Raw genomic sequence first — 18559 nt, 5'->3', positions numbered from 1 at the left:
CTGCACACTAATCGTCTTTGTTAGAACAGGAAGCTTGCAGTCACAAGAAAACGTAATAAAAAAATATTTTTCACCTACCATTTGAACTACTGTTTGGGCTATCATATACAAACTTAACTTACCCATGTAACAAACAAAAGCATTTCCTACTAAACTGCTCCACTGAACAAGCATTTGCAATGTAATAGGTCTCGCATTTTACGAGACTTAGAGCTATTGGCACTGTAAATGTCAATGTCTTAAATTCTTGCAAATGTGAGACCTATTGAATTTCAAATATTGTTTGTTTCCAAGCGCCCCAGGCTGCACTTGAACTTAATAGAGGCCACGCCCCTTTCTTTAGACGAGCGGTGTCTAAAGGGACATGGCCTCTATTAAGTGCAAGCGCTCCATGGGGCGCTTGGAAACAATATGTACACACAAAAGAAGCTACCCTGAATAAATCTCTGATTCTATATGTGAAAATAGGCACACTACACTTGATTAAGTGAGGTGCAGGGCATCTCAAAAAATGTGAAGGACTGTCCTCACACACCACCAGGTGTCATTCTTCATCATTGGCATCCTCGCTCTCTAGAAACTGCGTTTGGTAGAGAGCGGGCCATCAGCTGGAGACAGGGAGGCACTTCTAAGAACTGAGTGGGAGGTTAAAAATCAATGCAAACGTCAAATACAATTTATTTGTTAGGTGTTTTCTTGATATTAATAATAAAGCGTGGAGAACTGGGGGTCTAGTAACCCATCCCCATCAGTGTCGTCAACATGTTTCTGCCGTATAGGCCCAGAGGGTCTGTGGCATTCATCAGGATGCGATAATAGGGCTCCTATCTAATCTTCTCAGATTTAGATGAAACTACCATGTAGGATGACCTTTGTCAATCTCTACCTAAAGAATGGGATTTCCTTGAAGTCCCAAGTCAGGGGCTGGAATGCCCCATGGGAATGGGGGCTGAGGGATCCCTGTAGTCACACTTGCCTCAAGGTGCGTCCCTCAATGATATCCTAAAAACATCCTCTGCTCTTTCCCACTCTCAAATGTGAGACCTACTGAATTACAAATATTGTTTGTTTCCAAGCGCACTTGAACTTAATAGAGGCCATGCCCCTTTCTTTAGACGAGCCGCGTCTAAAGCAAGCGACATGGCCTTTATTAAGTTGAAGTGCTGCATGGGGCGCTTGGAAACAACCCATAAAAACTCTCCCAAATGCGAGACCTATGGCATTCCAAAGAAGAGGCTGCCATTGTCCCAGCTGCTTGAAAAGTGAAAGTGAGCATGGTGTGCTGAATGTTGCTGCAAAGCACGTTGTGTCTGCAGTAAGAAAAACTCACTAAAGAAATAATGCGTACAGACTAAATAACACAGGCGGTGTAACAACAGAAGTAAGAGAGCCAGTCCTCATGGGAGGTTGCAAATGAAGACAAGGTAGTACTAAGGAGGGACTAACAAGCCGATTACCGAATCAGAAGCCAGCATTTACAAAGGGAAAAGACACAAGCCAATGAAACATATGGGCAGAGAGTGGGCGGAGCTTCAGGTGCATACTCTAATACAGCATGCCTCGCAGAGCAGCGCATACGCTGCCCAGGCTTGACATAAAAACTAGAAATAACTACTGGTGGGTTTATTTCTGCCAGAGAATGGCATGAACATCATAATGCTGTTGTAGCAAAAAAGCAGTTCTAAATATAAACACTAACAAAAAACCTTCAAGGGACAGGTGCGTCACTCCAGTGATGGGCAGCCATACATGATTCTATGCCAAGCTTTCACTTCATCTTGATATGAACCATTAACAACCAGCCTCACTGCATATGTATGTTTACAATGTCCCAGAGTGTCACATTCATAAATCATGGGGTGAGAAACATTCATAAATTATGAAGCACAATAATGTAGTCGATATTAGATTTCTCAACCAGGTTGTTATCCAAGTTTGAAAATAGAATGTGTGCACATCGATCGTAAGCGTTCTTTTTAGGCTTGACTTACTTTGACATTGGCACAATGTATGCATAATAGTAACAGTGCTCTAGCAGATATCTATTATTAAGCCTACAACTTTGATGCTGAGACATGTCACGAAAGGAAGTCCAAGGAGCAGAACTTCTACCACCCCCAAAACAATTCTTTCTCAATTGATCAAATTTAATCAAGGTAGGTGTAAACATAAAACAAACATGCACTGACAAAGACAGTCGTAGTGGCTTTTATATAGAAAACAATCTTCAAAGGCGCCACTTACCACACATCATTACAAGGCAGCCATTAGCAGTGCATGTTTCTCCACCCACAGAACAAGGACGACATTGGCAGCATCAATGAAAGCTTCCCAAACGATGCCCACAGAAAAGTGTAGTACAGTCAGCAGTGGTGCAAACTTTAATTAGATACAGGAAAGGTGCCACATAGTAGCAGTTGGTGCCATTTTCTCTCCCCCCCACACACAATAAAACCTCACCCCCATACAGCACAGCAAGGCACGCCCCCTACTCAGCACTGCATTGTTTTCAACACTGCAAGTGTTGTTTAACAGAATCCAATGTATATCCCTGGTAGCTTTCTACACGATGGATAGGTATGGCGTAGTAGCAGCATGCGTTCCTTCCAAAGAACAGGCGCAACACACACACACGTACCTATATATGTGTATTGCTTTGTATGAAAGTGTAAAATAATTATGTTTAAAAAAAAATATAGATATTCATTTGTTCTGCTTAACAAATGTACATATTACTGATAGTTACATTATTCTATGTTTTTAACATGTATTTGAGTGACTGTGTACATAAGTAAATCGTTTATCATAACTATGTATCTATAATTGCATCCCTATTGAATTACAAATATATATATATATAAAATTAATTTAAAGTACAACAACACTTGAAAGACGGAGTTTATTTAATGCATCTTTATTCTGAATGTATGACGTTACAATCCATACATTTACAATGCATGCCTTTACAACGCAGTTTTTACATCGCATTCTTTTACATCGCATGCCATTACATCGCATTTTCAAAAACTACCTTTACAACACATTCCATTACATCGCATTATACCTTTACAACGCATACCATTACAATGCATACCATTACATCGCATTTAAGGTAAGTGTTGGGTAGTATAGGGGTAATAATTGCTATTCTAACTCCAGTGAGTGCAACAGTAGGGTAAGTGTTGGATAGTGTAAGGGTAAAAATTACTATTCGAACTCCAGTGAGTGCAACAGTAGGGTAAGTGTTGGATAGTGTAAGGGTAAAAATTACTATTCGAACTCCAGTGAGTGCAACAGTAGGGTAAGTGTTGGATCGTGTAGGGGTAATAATTACTATTCTAACTCCAGTGACTGCAACAGTAGGGTAAGTGTTGGATAGTGTAAGGGTAAAAATTACTATTCGAACTCCAGTGAGTACAACAGTAGGGTAAGTGTTGGATAGTGTAAGGGTATTATGCATTGTAATGGTATGCATTGTAATGACTTGCGATGTAATGCCTGCGTTGTAGTGACATGCGATGTAAAGGATGTTGCGATGTAATGACTGCTATGTAAAGGTAGTGCGATGTAATGACTGTGTTGTAAAGGTTGTTTCCCCTTTATTCTACATATACTACCTTCCTTTATGCATCTATATAACTTCCATATACTTATGGATCTATATATTTATTACTTTTCTTCTAATTCAGCATACCCAATGAACTACCCTATTTCTCACTCTATACCGCTCTCAATATAATCTCTACCTCAACTCTCTGACTCATCTCAAACCTATTTCTGGTCCTCGCTTGCAATTTGAGACTGCCAGTACCACGCAGCACCTACCTGGGCTCCTGGGCAATCGCGAAGAGCTTGTTGGCGCCATACCTCCGCGGCTGTTTGTCTCCCCCGCCGCCCTCAGTCACCAGAGGCCGCAGTAGCGTGAGACTACAGCCCCCAGCATTCTGTTTCGGCTCGCCCATTTCCGGCGGAAAACGCGCCCGGAGGCGCTACATCATCAGAGGTTCCCTCGGTGGAGCAGGGGGTCCTCGCTTGCAATTTGAGACTGTCAGTACCACGCAGCACCTACCTGGGCTCCTGGGCAATCGCGAAGAGCTTGTTGGCGCCATACCTCCGCGGCTGTTTGTCTCCCCCGCCGCCCTCAGTCACCAGAGGCCGCAGTAGCGTGAGTCTACAGCCCCCAGCATTCTGTTTCGGCCCGCCCATTTACGGCGGAAAACGCGCCCGGAGGCGCTACATCATCAGAGGTTCCCTCCGCGTCGCGGGACGCGCGCGGACGACGCCGGGCTGAGCCCGGGCAGAGGGTGGGCCGTCTGTGGCAGGAGGAGGCAGGGCTGGGCCACCCCTCGTGCGTGCCACTGACTCTTTCAAGGTACCGTGCCGTTGTGCCCTACCTATCCTTCCATAAACATTGTGACTGTCGTATACCTTATAGCGTTAACCAATACCAAGGACTGTAGTTATTATCTTGCTTCTACATTGTTTCACTGGTTAATTTCATAAGTATTGTGGTACCGTTATATATCGTTAAATTTCTTTTGCTAATTGTACATGGCCAAAAGGAAATCCATGGAGGGAGGCGGGGGCTGCTCTAATAAAAAAGGGAAGAAGGCCAAAAAAGTTACCCATGCGGCAGAAAATTGTGTGCTGGACAGGATCGAAGCTATTGTCGATGACTGTCAAGTGCTTCTAGAGGAAACCAGCCCTGTATCTACTGTTGCAGGGGAACTAGTAGTAGATCCTTCTTCCAGCATCTGCAACCGTAAGATCCCAAGCATGTTTAACAAAACTAGACAAGTTCCATCTACAATACTTCCTCCCCCCATACCCAATGACTTCGAGCCCTGCCAGAAAGACAAGCAGGATACTCCGGATCCCATACTTAGTGTTGAACCCCAACCCCTTATTACTTCACTTGAGCTTTCTTGTTCTAATAGGTTTGCTGTTTTGGAAGACTTAGAGGAGGAAATTCCTGTATGCCGAGATCTTGGTCCATTAATCTCCAAAGCAGTTCAGACTCCCAGTCCTCAGGGTGTATCCTTGGAACAGAAAATCGACCAACTACTAAAAGAGATAGAACTCTTGAAAAATATAGTCATGGAACTGAGTAGGAGGGTCCCTCCAATTCCTATGCAGTTGACCACTCCAAGTAGCTCTGGGATTCCAATACTACTTGTACCCTCAACATCTGCTCAGTCCGGCCCTCTGCCAACTGCACATAGGGGGAATCACTTAGCCTGCAATACGACTGACCTTATTAGAAAGCCACCCCTGCCCTCTGCTAGTAGCAGTAAACCTTTATATACGGACATTGTGAAATGCCAAAGAATTCGAAATGAAATCCCTCCTACTCCATCTGAGGTTGCTGGGCCCTTAAGACCCAGCTTTCAGGAGGCTCAGTTTTGTTTTAGAGGCAATACCGTATCAAATCCTATCTCAGGAGACCTGTTGGCTAATTCACACACAGCCTATATGGTTAAGGTCCCTAGACTTACCATCACCCAATCCTACGAAGATGAGGATTCACTCAAAAACAAAGCCATACATTGGGCCAGGCATGTTAGGGGTTGTAGATCAATTATCCGTGATGATATTACCAAGGCTAGAAGAATCTCACGCCATAATAGCCAATTCGATTGTATTGAGCTTACACTCTCTAATACGATTCTGGCCGAAAATTTGGTTCTTTTGGAATACCGTACTTCAGCTCCAGACTATTCTTGTATTCAGATAAGGCGTACTCCACTCTGGGTTCCAAGAGGCCACGAGTCACAGGATAGAAATAGGATTTTAAGCAATGATTCTAACCTGAACAGGGTAGACTGACTGGTTCAAGACTTTTCCCCTAAGTCTTGTCTTGTGGAGCCGGATTCAATTGTTGATAATCATACTACTGCACCACCCCAGAATTCACCCCCTCTTTTATTGTCCTCTCCGCTTTGTGAGATGCCCCCCCACATCCAGGCAATCACAACACTTGAAAATTCCATGCCATCTCTTAATTTTGTCTCATGGAACATCGCGGGGCTTGCCAAAAAACTCCTGATCCCGGATTGGCACGACTTCATCAGTACGTTTGATGTCTGTGCATTCCAGGAAACATGGAGTACAATCCCTTTACACAAATCAGGGTATACCACATATTTCATATCGGCCTCAAGTTCAGGGAAAGGCCGCCCATCGGGGGGGGGGACTACTTGTGTGGGTAAATATTAAGTACAACTGGCTGGTACAGACCCATAATAATGTTTCCCCCGATCTACTACACTTGACTATAAAAGGTTCACATGGCGGTCCTACTCTAGAATTATTTAATATTTATGCTAGAGGCACTGTGGGAGGACAGATGTCTCAGACAGTTTCTGCCCTAGATCACGAACTAACTCTTATCGATCCCAACTCTAGTATTATTATTTGTGGGGATTTCAACTGCACTTTTAAACCCCTAGCCTTGGAAGATCTATTGGGGTCCAGTGAGTCTGACCTCAATTGGGGAATCCCGCCCTTAGAGCTTACTCCAATCAAGAAATGGTCTCAAAGGGCTATTCAATTGAATGTCCTCACTCAAGAGTTTAATTTACGAGCAGTGAACGGTAGATCCATATCTGACAAGGGCGGTGCCTTTACTTTCAATAGGCTAACTACTCCATCTCGGATAGATTACATCCTTGTCGATATCTATTTCTGGGGGAACATTCTGGATATGGTTGTCAAAAATACTATAGATAGCAACCATAATCCACTGTGTTTACAAATTAAGGATATCTGGGTGACCTCGCACCATGCGAACAATCGACTTCCTTTGATGGCAACTAAGGAAGTATCATTGCCAGGATGTAATAGACGCCTTAAATGGCATGGGATTTCGCAACACGAGGGGAAGCTCGCATCAATTAAAGAACTATTAGCCAGGAAACATACCGAGCTCTGCGAAGCTAGTAACAAAACGGATGATCCCCAACTCATACCCTCCCTCTACCACGATACTATCAATAAGATAGGGGAATTCTTCATTTTGGGGGAGAATTCTCGTTGCAAGGTGGACCCCACGCATAGCGCTAATCCATGGTATTCTAAAGATTGTAGAAGGGACAGAGAGACCTTGTCAAAAGCCCTAAGAAAACAAGATAGAAACTTAATTAGAAAGGCGAGACGAGACTATTCGAGATCTTTGATAGTCGCCAAACAGAACTGGGAGGAAAGGCACTGGCAGGAACTCAAAGAGGCAGCACTAAATCGAAATTCAACGGTTTTCTGGGACCTCTTAAATAGAGGCAAACGGGCCAAAACGGCTAGTATCCCAAACCATATAACGGAGCTGCAATGGTTTAACCATTTCTCTGCTATATATGCGGGAGAGACAGTCCCTGTAGTTCCTGTGGTGGATGATTTGCCCCCTACAGTTAATTTCCCAGCTGAGACCAACTTTGGGACCCAAGAAGTGATCCTGGCTATTAAAAGTATTGCGCCTGGTAAGGCGGCAGGCCCAGATGGCCTACCAGGTGATCTTCTTTTACACGATCCAATCCCCTGGGCTTCTTTTATCTCTGTTGTCATGAACGCTATAGCCAAGGGTTCTATAGTACCTGAGTCATGGAAAGCTGCGGTGGTGATTCCCATTTATAAAAAGGGCAATAGGGAGGACCCTGCCAACTACAGACCTATTAGTCTAATTGACGTGATACAGAAAGTGGTTGGCAGGGTTCTCCTTATGAGATTAAGGTGCTGGATTGAGAATAGGAATGTTTTATCGCATTATCAAGCAGGTTTTAGACAAAAGGTAGGCACTATGGATCAAGTTTTTAGATTTTTTATGATATACTGGAAAGCGGTAGTTTTAGGCAAAGGCACTTTATATTTAGCTTTTATAGACCTAAAGTCTGCTTTCGATTTAATTCCCCGTCAAAGGTTGTGGCAGGTTCTATTCCAATTAGGTGTCCCCCAAGAGATTCTTGCCTTTCTAAAGCTTCTCCACGAGAACAATCATGCAAATGTTAGATGGGGTGCTCAGGGCCAGCTTTCAGGGAGTGTCGCGGTGAACAGGGTGGTACGCCAGGGCTGTGTCTTAACCCCCACCCTGTTCTCTTTATACATCAACGGGGTGGTGGATCTCCTTAGAGAGGTCCCAGCTGATGCTCCAGTCCTGGCGGGTGAAAAAGTTCCCACTCTCCTGTTCGCCGACGACACTCTCCTGATTTCCAAATCGCCGGTTGGCCTTCAAAATTTTTTAAATAGGTTTGATTCCTTTTGCAAGTCCTATGGCCTCATCATAAATACAGAGAAAACCAAATTAATGGTTATTAATCCTCCGAGACGTTTTAGATATGCCTTTAGTCTGGATGGCACACCGCTAGACATTGTGGATTCCTTCGACTATCTAGGCATACGCATTGCAAAAGGGATGAAGTGGAGCTCGCACCTGACCAAGATGCTCCTATGCCACAAGAGGGTATCTGGTGCCATTATTAGAGAGCAACATCTCTCTACTAGTCGACCGGTGGCACCGGCCCTTGTGGTATATGAAGCACAGGCATTATCTAGCTCCATGTATGGGGCAGAAATCTGGGGCTATGAAAATATCCATGACCTGGTCATGTCCGAGAACAAATTCATGAGGAACCTCATTTCTGTCCCCACTTCATCTCCACTGAAACCCTTGTTTTATGATTTAGGCAGACACTCCATCCAGGACATTGCACGTCTCCGACCTCTACTCTTTTGGGCAAGACTGCGACGGACACCAGAACTTGCCAAATACGCTGCAGGCTTAAGTGAACTTATATTAGTGGATACTGGGAGGAGGTTAAAATGGATCTCCTATGTAAAACAAACGCTGAGGTCAATTGGCTATGAAGATTGTTGGGAATCCCAGATACCCCCTTCGAAACAGGACCTCAAGAAGGCTTATTGGAGTTGGGTAAACACAAGAGAGCTGAACAATGTGAAGATGGGGAAGTTGAGCGAAGCTTTTTTTGAACATAAGCCTCTTAGCAAACTCGAACCCTATCTTGACTTTATTCAGACTCCTCTGGATAGATCACTGTACGTGCGCTTCAGATTGGGGTCCCTTCCTCTTAACTGTGTTACTGCTGGATGGAAGGGATTCCCCTCTACTTCTGTTGGTTGCCCGAGTTGTACAGCACCCAAAGAGTCTATCCCCCACTTTTTATTTGCCTGTTTCCACTACAGAAGAGTAAGAGCCAAGTGGTTGAGACCGATTTGTAGAATGCTCGGTAGCCGTGACTACCGTATTGTGTTACGCATTCTGCAAACAGATACCTCGTCTCTCACCATTGTTTGTGGTATTGCTAAGTATCTGAGTTGTGCTTGGTTATTGCAGAAGAAAAATCTGGCCCTTCAAACGCACTAAATCTCCCATGTGATCTGTTTTCATTACCTATCACTTATCCACTATAATGAATTTTGGGTCCTCAAGCTTCTTGTACTTTGCACATATTACTTTTATCCACTTTTATAGTCTTTTTAGATATATTTATGATTGATTGATTCTTTTTATTGTCTAACTTGATCTTTTTATACTACTGTATGTTGTGCTTTTATGATATTTTTTATCGAATAAAGCTTTACCTACCTACCTACCTACTACTCTTTCCAAAGCGCTACCCAATTTTTCACCCTATACCTCTATCAATATATCATCTACCTCCGCTCTCTCATTCATCCTAAACCCCATACCACGACTATGATCCCCAAAATAAACCTTTCTAGACTCTTCCCTACTCTACCTCTCCCTGCATCATCTCATACCTCCTTTACTATTCCGATACCCCAAAACAAGCCTTGCTAAACCCTTCCCTCTGACGCTTTCCCCCCACCTCCATTTTACTCATCCCAAGCCTCCTCCTACTGCTAGGAGCTCCAAAACATTCCTCCACTATCCTTTCCAATCCAAATAACTTACTAACATATCCACTACTCAAATTACTTTAGTTTCTCACTATACTCATTCACAACTAATCCTTTATGAGTTCCGGAGTAGTGTGCTACTCGCCGAAAAAGCACTTCGACACGTCGTCAGGGGGAGTAAAGTACTATATATATACAATTACAATTACACAGAACAAGCTCAGCTTAGACAGCAGTAGTATGCGCTTTATACACAGATCAAGTGCAGCCTGGAAAGCAGCAATGCAAGTTCTCTTACACACACATAAGAGGCAGCTTCATTGAAGCCGTCTTCACAAGAGACCACGATGGTGCATCATCGGCAGTGCAAAGAACATGCTGTTGTTCAAATAAGAGTAAGTGGTATGGTAAACTAAATACTGCCAAATCGGGAAAGGTCAGCCACCAGGTATGCCTCAGAGAGGCTGGGTGCATTCAGGATGCCTCAAAGTAAGCGTATTAATTTTAACACAGTGGGCGTGAAAGGCATCAACGGGTTGGTGCTGATAGGGGGCAGTAGCTGAGGAGATGGAGAAAAGCGAGAAGGCCTCCTGGGTACGGCTCTGAGATATATTGTCCCACTCGAGGTCAAAACACGAGAGGAGACCAGTGGCTGAGGCGGAGGAGTGTCGCCCCACTGCTTCAGCTGCAAGCTGAATGCAAAAAATAAAATTAGTTACGTTCGTTGTTATCTTTTTTTTTTTTTGCATACAGCTTTCAGCGGGGGGGGGGCGAGGCTGGGCTCCTCCTGCGTCACAGGGGAAGGAGTGCTGGCAGAACCTAAAGTGTGCATGGCGCTTTGACTGGCCCGTTATGGCCGGCCAAAGCGTTATGCGCACTTTGCATGTACTCCACCCAGGCTACATTACAGCCTGGGTGGAGAACATGCAGAGCCTGCCAGTCCCTGTCGGCGCTCAGACCAATCACAACGCCGCTAAGGCAGCGTTGTGATTGGTCAGTGAATTCTAACATCCTATGAAGAGGTGGTTTGCGAAGAAAAGGTAAGTGCATTTTTTTTATTATAATTCCCCTCCCTCCGTCGCCTGTCCTACCACCCCTGGACGGTAGCATCCTCTACTGGAGGAGACAGGCAATATTAGTAAAAGTCACGTTAAAAATGACGCCAACTTTAGGTTGTGATATCCTGAACTTTGATTTGGAATTAGTGAAGTTAAAATGTCGGCATTTGCTACCCAGTGAAAATGTGCATGCAATACACTCTTCTTCAGACGAATTCCGGGTTTCAATTTACATTGTGGTTTGGTGTGTAAATTATTATTCAAATAACAACATTATTATCACTTTTAATCTTTTAGTCATTGAAAAGGAAAGGTGTAGTTCACAGATTTCCTGTTAAAGGTCCTAAAGTGGTGTGGTGAAGTGATCAATTTCGAATGGAAAACTGGATATTAAAAAAGTACAGCTCAAGGAGGAGTTCTTCAATAGAAAAAATGATGTAGGAGTGCCATCATGATTACATTCCATTCAAAAAAAATATTAATGAACAATGTAAGGCAATTTCAAACGTTTTAGGTTGCACACCAGGGGCTGTATTACTGGGGGGGCGCAAAGCGTGCGCAAACCCCCGTTGGACCCCTGGGGCACTTTGGCATTACAGAAGGGGCCACAGATGCTTGTGAGGCCCCTTCTGTGATACCAATAGCGCTGGCGCAAATTAAGCGCCAGTGCTATCTGCAAGGGGCATTCCCTCATTTGCATGGGTGCGTGCCAAACGCACCCATGCAAATGCAAAGGAATCATTTTGCCTCTGTGCCTGCGCCGTATTACATGCGCGGGGCAGAGGCAAAAAACTGTCATGAGGCGCACTCACAGTTCGCCAGGTTGCGCACTGTGAGTGCTCCCCCTGAGAGCAGCCCTCTGGAGTCACTGACTGCACCCGCCTGCAAGGGGATCTCTAATCCCAGTGCAGGAGGGGTTGCCGCCTGTCCACTGAAAACATGGAGCGGCTTTAAAGCAGGCGCTCCGTTTTTCACTGGCATGAACTACCCTGGGGCCAGCACCTTCCCCATAATAGGGTGCATTATCCTTGTTTGCGCTTGCCACACCTTTTAAAAGGTGCACCCGGCGCAAAGAATCGAAACGCGCAATGTACATAATATGGGCCCAGAACCATTCAAAAAAGTCAAGGGATTTCAATCAACCTACACTGAAATAATAGTGTGTGAAATCACAAAAACATGCTTTCTCCAATTTTCTTTGAAATGTACATTTGTGCTGCAAATTAAAGGAGATTCTTTAAACTGTCCTACTGAAATGTTTTGATTCCATTTTCTGGTGGCATGTGGCATGTTTCCAACTTAACAGCCCTTTATTCTTTTCAGACCACTGTGACAACATATAACATTGCTGAAGCTTGGCGTTTTAACAACTTCAAAGAGCCTCGCTTTTAAATTAAATGAAGTGATGAGAAAATCTAGGACGGCAGGTATTAAATCAATTTATGGATTCTCCTTGAAGATTCGTTTGAATACACTTCTGTATAATTCATGCCTAAAAAACTTTAAATCAGCATTGTTTTAAAACTTTCCCTTCCTCTTTTTTGCAAGCTATTGAGCCAGCAATTGGAATACGAAGTAAATGATAAAATACAATGTTTACCCCCAGCTAAGATGACATATATTCTTTTAATTCTTCATGTTTATAGAATGATGTTTTACCATTAAAAAAAACCATCTCCGAATAAGTGTTGCAGGCTTTTTATTTTACACGAAGTACAAAATTAGAAGGGCCTAGAAATAGTCAACGCTTGAGGATTATTTGAAGGGAACTACGCATTACACCCAACTTTTTTCATAGTTTTACAGAGCACACAATGTAGGAACCTCAGAATGGATAAGCAGGTATGCATATTCTATCCGAGTCTTGATAATGACATTTATTTAGCATTACAAACAACCCAAGTGTGAAAATGACATGTCAAAATTGACATTATTCATTAACCCAAGATTTCAGTTCCACAAGTGGATACTTCCAAAATACTAACAAAGATTTCCACCTGAAAAAGTTAATTTACAATGTATTCCAAATGTCTAAAAAAATTATTCTGAAGCAAAATCTTTAAATTAAATACAGCTTTTCTTTCGTCGAGGAAACTTCATAAAACTTGGTAGTCTCGTTGGATCAAACCAGATAGCTCAAGCAAGCCTATGCTTTCCACTGACATCACAAAACAGTATCTCAGAAAAAATAGAGCAATGCTAGCACACATGCACACCAAGTAAGATTTATGTTACAATCCCATGTAAAGACTAGCCACTGAAAGCTCACTGGGTTAAGAAACACAACCGAAATGACTATGCCACATGTCCCCTGCTCTCTGACAAGATAGTCCCACCCACTCAATATGATGAAGAGCTTACAGGGAGGAGCATAATATAGTTCCTATGCAATCAGATAGTGCAGCTTGAAAATGCTTAATTGTGTCAACACTACTTCGATCAAGTGAATTTGACAAACTCTTCGGCCTCTACCGCGTTTCTGCCCAGACTGTATGCAGAGTTTGTCCTGTCTACATTTTCACAGGCATGAAGATCTCAGTTATTCTTAAATACGACTTACTAGACAAGCTACAATGCCTAAAACATATACACTTCCTGCCTATATGAACAACCGAAGGATGCCATACTATGGAGAAAGGGGTGTGTCCTCAAGGAACACAAATCAACAAAAAGAGCTCCCCTATTGCTACAGATAGGGACAGGATAACCAAGACAGAAGAAACAACAAGCATCTCAAGGAGTCTGTGGATCACATGTTGTAATCTAGCTACATGTACTTTTAATGAACATCTTACTTAAGCACTCTTCACACAACCCTGATGACGATTATAGAAATCCCATCCTGGTTATCACAATAACACTATACAAATCACAAAACAGTAATGCCACAACACTGTTAATACTGTTACTGTTCTGTGATGTTGTATAATCGTCATCAGGGTTGTGTGAAGAGTGCTTAAGTAATATGTTCATTAAAATTACATGTAGCTAGATTACAACATTTGATCCACAGACTCTTTGAGGGACTTGTTTTTTTGTGTCCTCAAGGAAGACAATCTTTTTAAGGTGATGGGAACCAGATCAGTGTTGAGAAACATGCGAGAATAGTAAACACCTGTATTGGGGCAGATTTCTATCCTTGATGAGAGTGGTTGGAAACTGGTCAAAGTGCAAGCGCTTGTGATCTGCCGTGTGTCCCCTCTTTACCTGGTCTGCCAATGTTCCCTTGAATGACCCAATCCTTACGTCAATTCTCTCCTCAGCCATGTCCGTTGGGGATTTCAGCCACCAGTATTTCATCTGAATTAAACCCGCACTTACATACCACAAACATAGTGAGTGTGAAAAGGTCCATGGAAAAGCGTGGCCACAAAACTATAATACTTATATTTCTTCCAGGTTTGGCTTGAAAAACATTTGACAAAATGATACAGGAAACCAAATAATTCGCATCCGTTTTCTAGGCACTTTTAAATTATGATCACTATTACAGCTGAGTCACACATAGCGAGAGGAGGGAAAGGAAAAACAAAGGAAGAGCCGTAAAATTACCTTTAAACAAAGTGCATAGAAGCTCGAAGTGCTCCCTTGCCGAACTGTGCATCCTCTCTCTGAAAGGCCTCCTCCCACCCTTTGATCTATAGGAAAGGTCTCTGCCCATGCAGCAAGAGGAGCCCACCCAGCCATCACTGCAGGCGGCGCCCCTCCTGGACACTGGCTCGCTGCATCTGAGAGCACATGAGGCGGCGGATCTGCTGGGAAGCAGCTTACACAAACTGTAAGCCACCTTAAACCCACAGGCCTTCTACTTTAGTCTTCCCAAGAAAAGGACGGTGCTAAAAATCTATATAAATGCTGGCCAGTTTTCATTGTTGAATTTGGATTCTGCTACATATATGTTTGTTTATGGTGAGAGAGAAGACAGAGAAATAACAGGGCATGGTCTATCATTTATTCACAAAACAATGCAGAAACAAGTTTCTGGCGGCACATACAATCTCTTTGCTTCTTAATGTAAAAAATACATACTAACAAATCAAGAAACAAAAAATCCACCCACTAAATTACAACACTTTCATTAGTTTGTAAAAAAATAAAATAATAAACAGCAGGAGGGATTGAAAATGAAACAAGTAACTATCAAAGGCGTCATGAAGGGCAGTCACAAACGTTCATCAAGTTTACTCAACCCAAACATAACTGCAGAATTATTTTAAGACCTGTATATACAAATACTTCCATTCCATATAATGCAAAGGCAATGCTAGCGTGCCACTGAAAATGTAACTAGTCATCACACAGACTACTCACTTGTATACCACTCTTTTTTTCAATACTTTCAATACTGTAGCATACGCAGTAAGCGGTTTCTGGTACATAACATAAATCCATGTACCCCTCTGGATGACAGGCAGTGCTCATATCGCCCTCGCCCTGTATATTCACACTGTGACATCCCTCGGGTTCCACAGAAGTCCACCTAATACCACCACTTTCTTTTTCCAGGAGGTGCAATCGTAACCATGGGCTTGTTCCCCTGTAGACCAGTGCAACTTCAAATGCTTTTGGGTGGACATCAGGGGCCCGGGGAAGCAACGGGCGTGTGCACCCGCTTTGCGCGACCCCCCCCCCCCCCCCGGGGTTCTTTGGTATTACAGAAGGAGCCGCAGGCGCTTGTGCGGCCCCTTCTGTAATACCGATAGCGCAAATAAAGCGCCAGCGCTATCTGCAAGAAGGGGTATTCCCTCATTTGCAGGGGGGGGGGGGGGGGGTGCCAATCTTGACAGCGGTTGGTTGACAGAGAGAACTGTTTAGGACATTCAGATGTTTCATTGACATGTGCACGCATGCGTCATAGCTTACAGGACGTTTCCCTCTCTTACAGCTTTTTTTTGGCTGACAATAACACACACGTTACCGAAAATGTAAGCGGCACAAGTTATTCTGATGAATACGCTCCCTTGGTTAAATCGGATAATGTGCTGCTATACATATTTATTAAAATGATCTTATGACATTAAGTACACAATCTCTCAACTAAAGTTCTGAAACAACGCCACTAATCACATTTCTAAACAATGTTTTAGCACTTATTCAAAAGAGCAAAAAATGTTAAGCTTTTGCATCTAACACCATCAAAAAGTGTAGAAACAATATTTGGCACTTCAATAACACCTGTTAATATGAGAATTGAGTTGGGCACGCTCTGTGATCTTATACATGCCACGTATGCAAGAGAACAATTGAAAAAAATACTACTGCCATTTACAGCACCATTCACCAAAGCATTAAATCCGACTGTTGATTATTAAAATCTTATAAGGGACCACTCCAATGAAATCACATGCTATTAATATTAGAAACAGAATTTATGTCACCCATGACATAAAAACACAAGTTCACTTGCAGTTATCCGAGTAAATCATATTACACAGCAATTTCAAAACGTGCACACCCTTCAAAGAACAGCTGACCAGACTGTTCCAGTTGTGAGCAAAGCCTGCTTTACCAATAGCGCAAACACCATTCTCAACAATAAATAATTCTTTTGAATGATGAACCTCTGAGCATATCTTTCTGATCACTGTTGTTGTTACTGACCTACTGTCCTGACTTTTCTTGTCCTTGATCATCTGTAAAGCGCTCTGATACCTTCCTGGGTCATGTCCGTGCTATATAAAACTTTATATAAATAAATAAATACATTTGTTACAGTCCCCTCCCATCAGCATGTTAAATGTTCTCTACACTAGTTCAGCCACTGGAACACCCAGCGTCCTTTCTCAAAACCTGTGTCCCTTTTGAGCAAAACAAACTGTCCAATTATCAATATGTTTCAAAAGAAGCAAGTCCAGACTAGACTGGTCTATAGAGACCACTGGGAACACTCTTTTGCTGTTGAAATCCATTAAGTTCGGCCCTTACAGATTTAACAAAAGAAGACCAAGTGTAGGCTGACTTTCTGGTTTGGTCATCAGAGATGCTGACAGACCCCATCATTGGACTGATGACTCAAATCATGCCAGTCAGCATACTCTGTTTGTTACAAAACCACGGATATATGGCAATGCCCCCTGTGGACTCCATTGTTAAATAAGCCTATATTTCTTTGTTTGCATCTTCAATACAATACCTTTGCCCAAAGGTAAGATATAAAACAGAGGAGGTAAACCGAGGCGATGGGCACAGTTTTACTTATCCTATGATAGTACCTTTATGAATGAAAGTTTACTCACACATTTATCTTTGGTCAATATCTGACCTATAGTTTGAGCCTTGTAAATAAATAGGAACTCACCAACATAACTTACAAGCAGGAAATCCATATTGATACCAAGAATGGTTTGATGCTTTCCACTGTTGGCTTCACACTGAATTTTTAAAAAAAAAATCTTTTGATTATTTTAATGAACATCCCAACAATTACAAAAATCAGCATTATCATTGTGTAGTTATTCAAGTATGTCAATCACAGCATAGTAATGCCCTATATCAGTTGAATGCACCTCAGATATTAATATTCATATCATATTATTGTCCATCTTCTAGCATTCTACTGTATGTCTCCATGAGTCCTGTTAGGCAGGCTTTGGCTCTAGCAACACTTTGGGCATTTACGCATCACAATAATCAGGCATTTATACTCATTAACTATCAATCCCCAACATCCCCTCCCCTGTTCCCACCCACTCCCACCGTTATGTCTCAATAAATACTCAATCTTAAACGTAGCGATCAATGGTGCCCAGCAGCTCTTAACAATCTAGGATGATCTACACTGATGTTATTGCCATTCTTAAGCCCATCTATCTTGGGGTATGCCTCACTTGATTTCTCCAGTGCCCAACGCTGGTTTTGCCTTTCATGTGGATGTAGCCTGCATTAGTAAGCTGGAATTTGTATCCAAATTTGGGGTCCGCAAATCTGCAACCAAGCCCTCCCACGCCCGTGCTGCCTCCAGGGCTTTTTCATTATTGGATCTTTGGGCCTGTTGTAGTCGGACCATACTCTCACTCCCTGCACATTTAATTAAGTCTGCCTTCCATCGGTTGAAACTGGGGCCCCCTCTGGCCTTCCAGTGCGTTGTGATTTCCCTCTTAGCAAGCAGTAACCCCAGGACTAGAAACTTACTAGTTATTTTCGTTTTACTAGTATGCGGAAACCAATGCAGTATGCAGGTGCCCTTATCCTGTTCAATCCGCCACTCCGTGACCTCGCAAAGTAGTGTCACTACGTCTCCCCAATACGTACCCAGTTGGGGACAGTCCCACAACATATGCATAAAGACTGCTCCTTCAAGCCTGCAGCGGGGCACTGGGCAGTATCTGTTCGGAAATATTTATTAATCTCCGCCGGGGTTAGATAAGCTCTGTGCAACAGGTAGAAATGAACTAATTGAAATCTAGCGTTCCTAGTGCTTTTCCATGCTCTTCTAACTATGTGGGTCCACTCCTTTTCTGGGATTTCCTTACCAATATCTGTCTCCCATTTTAAATGTAACTCCTGGAGGGGCGGTAATCCCTCACCTAACATGCGTCGATATAAGCATGTAACTGCCTTAAACGTCCCCGCTGCCATCACCACATACTGGCACGCCATGCTTACTCGTGGTTCCGACAGGCCCTCGCCCCAGT

General features: G+C 43.0%; 1 protein-coding gene across 29 annotated transcripts in view; it reads right to left on the bottom strand.

Annotated features, from left to right (window-relative positions):
* Nucleotides 1–18559, bottom strand: part of ANK3 (ankyrin 3) — a 1906984-nt gene that overhangs the window by 1044973 nt on the left and 843452 nt on the right. Inside the window, exon 1 of one of the 29 annotated variants that reach the window (XM_085608819.1) lies at nucleotides 17224–17246. The exons of the other annotated variants lie outside the window; for them this stretch is intronic. Within the exon in view, the coding sequence (XP_085464945.1) occupies nucleotides 17224–17229 (6 nt within the window). The 5' untranslated portion in view covers nucleotides 17230–17246. Of the gene's footprint in view, nucleotides 1–17223; nucleotides 17247–18559 lie in introns of those variants that run through there. 29 annotated transcript variants of the gene reach the window in all.

This window comes from Triturus cristatus, chromosome 1_2 (assembly GCF_964204655.1).
Source record: "Triturus cristatus chromosome 1_2, aTriCri1.1, whole genome shotgun sequence".
Classification (NCBI taxonomy): Eukaryota; Metazoa; Chordata; class Amphibia; order Caudata; family Salamandridae; genus Triturus; species Triturus cristatus.
Note: the sequence above shows the minus strand (reverse complement) of the source record. Positions and strands in the feature narration are given on the sequence as shown.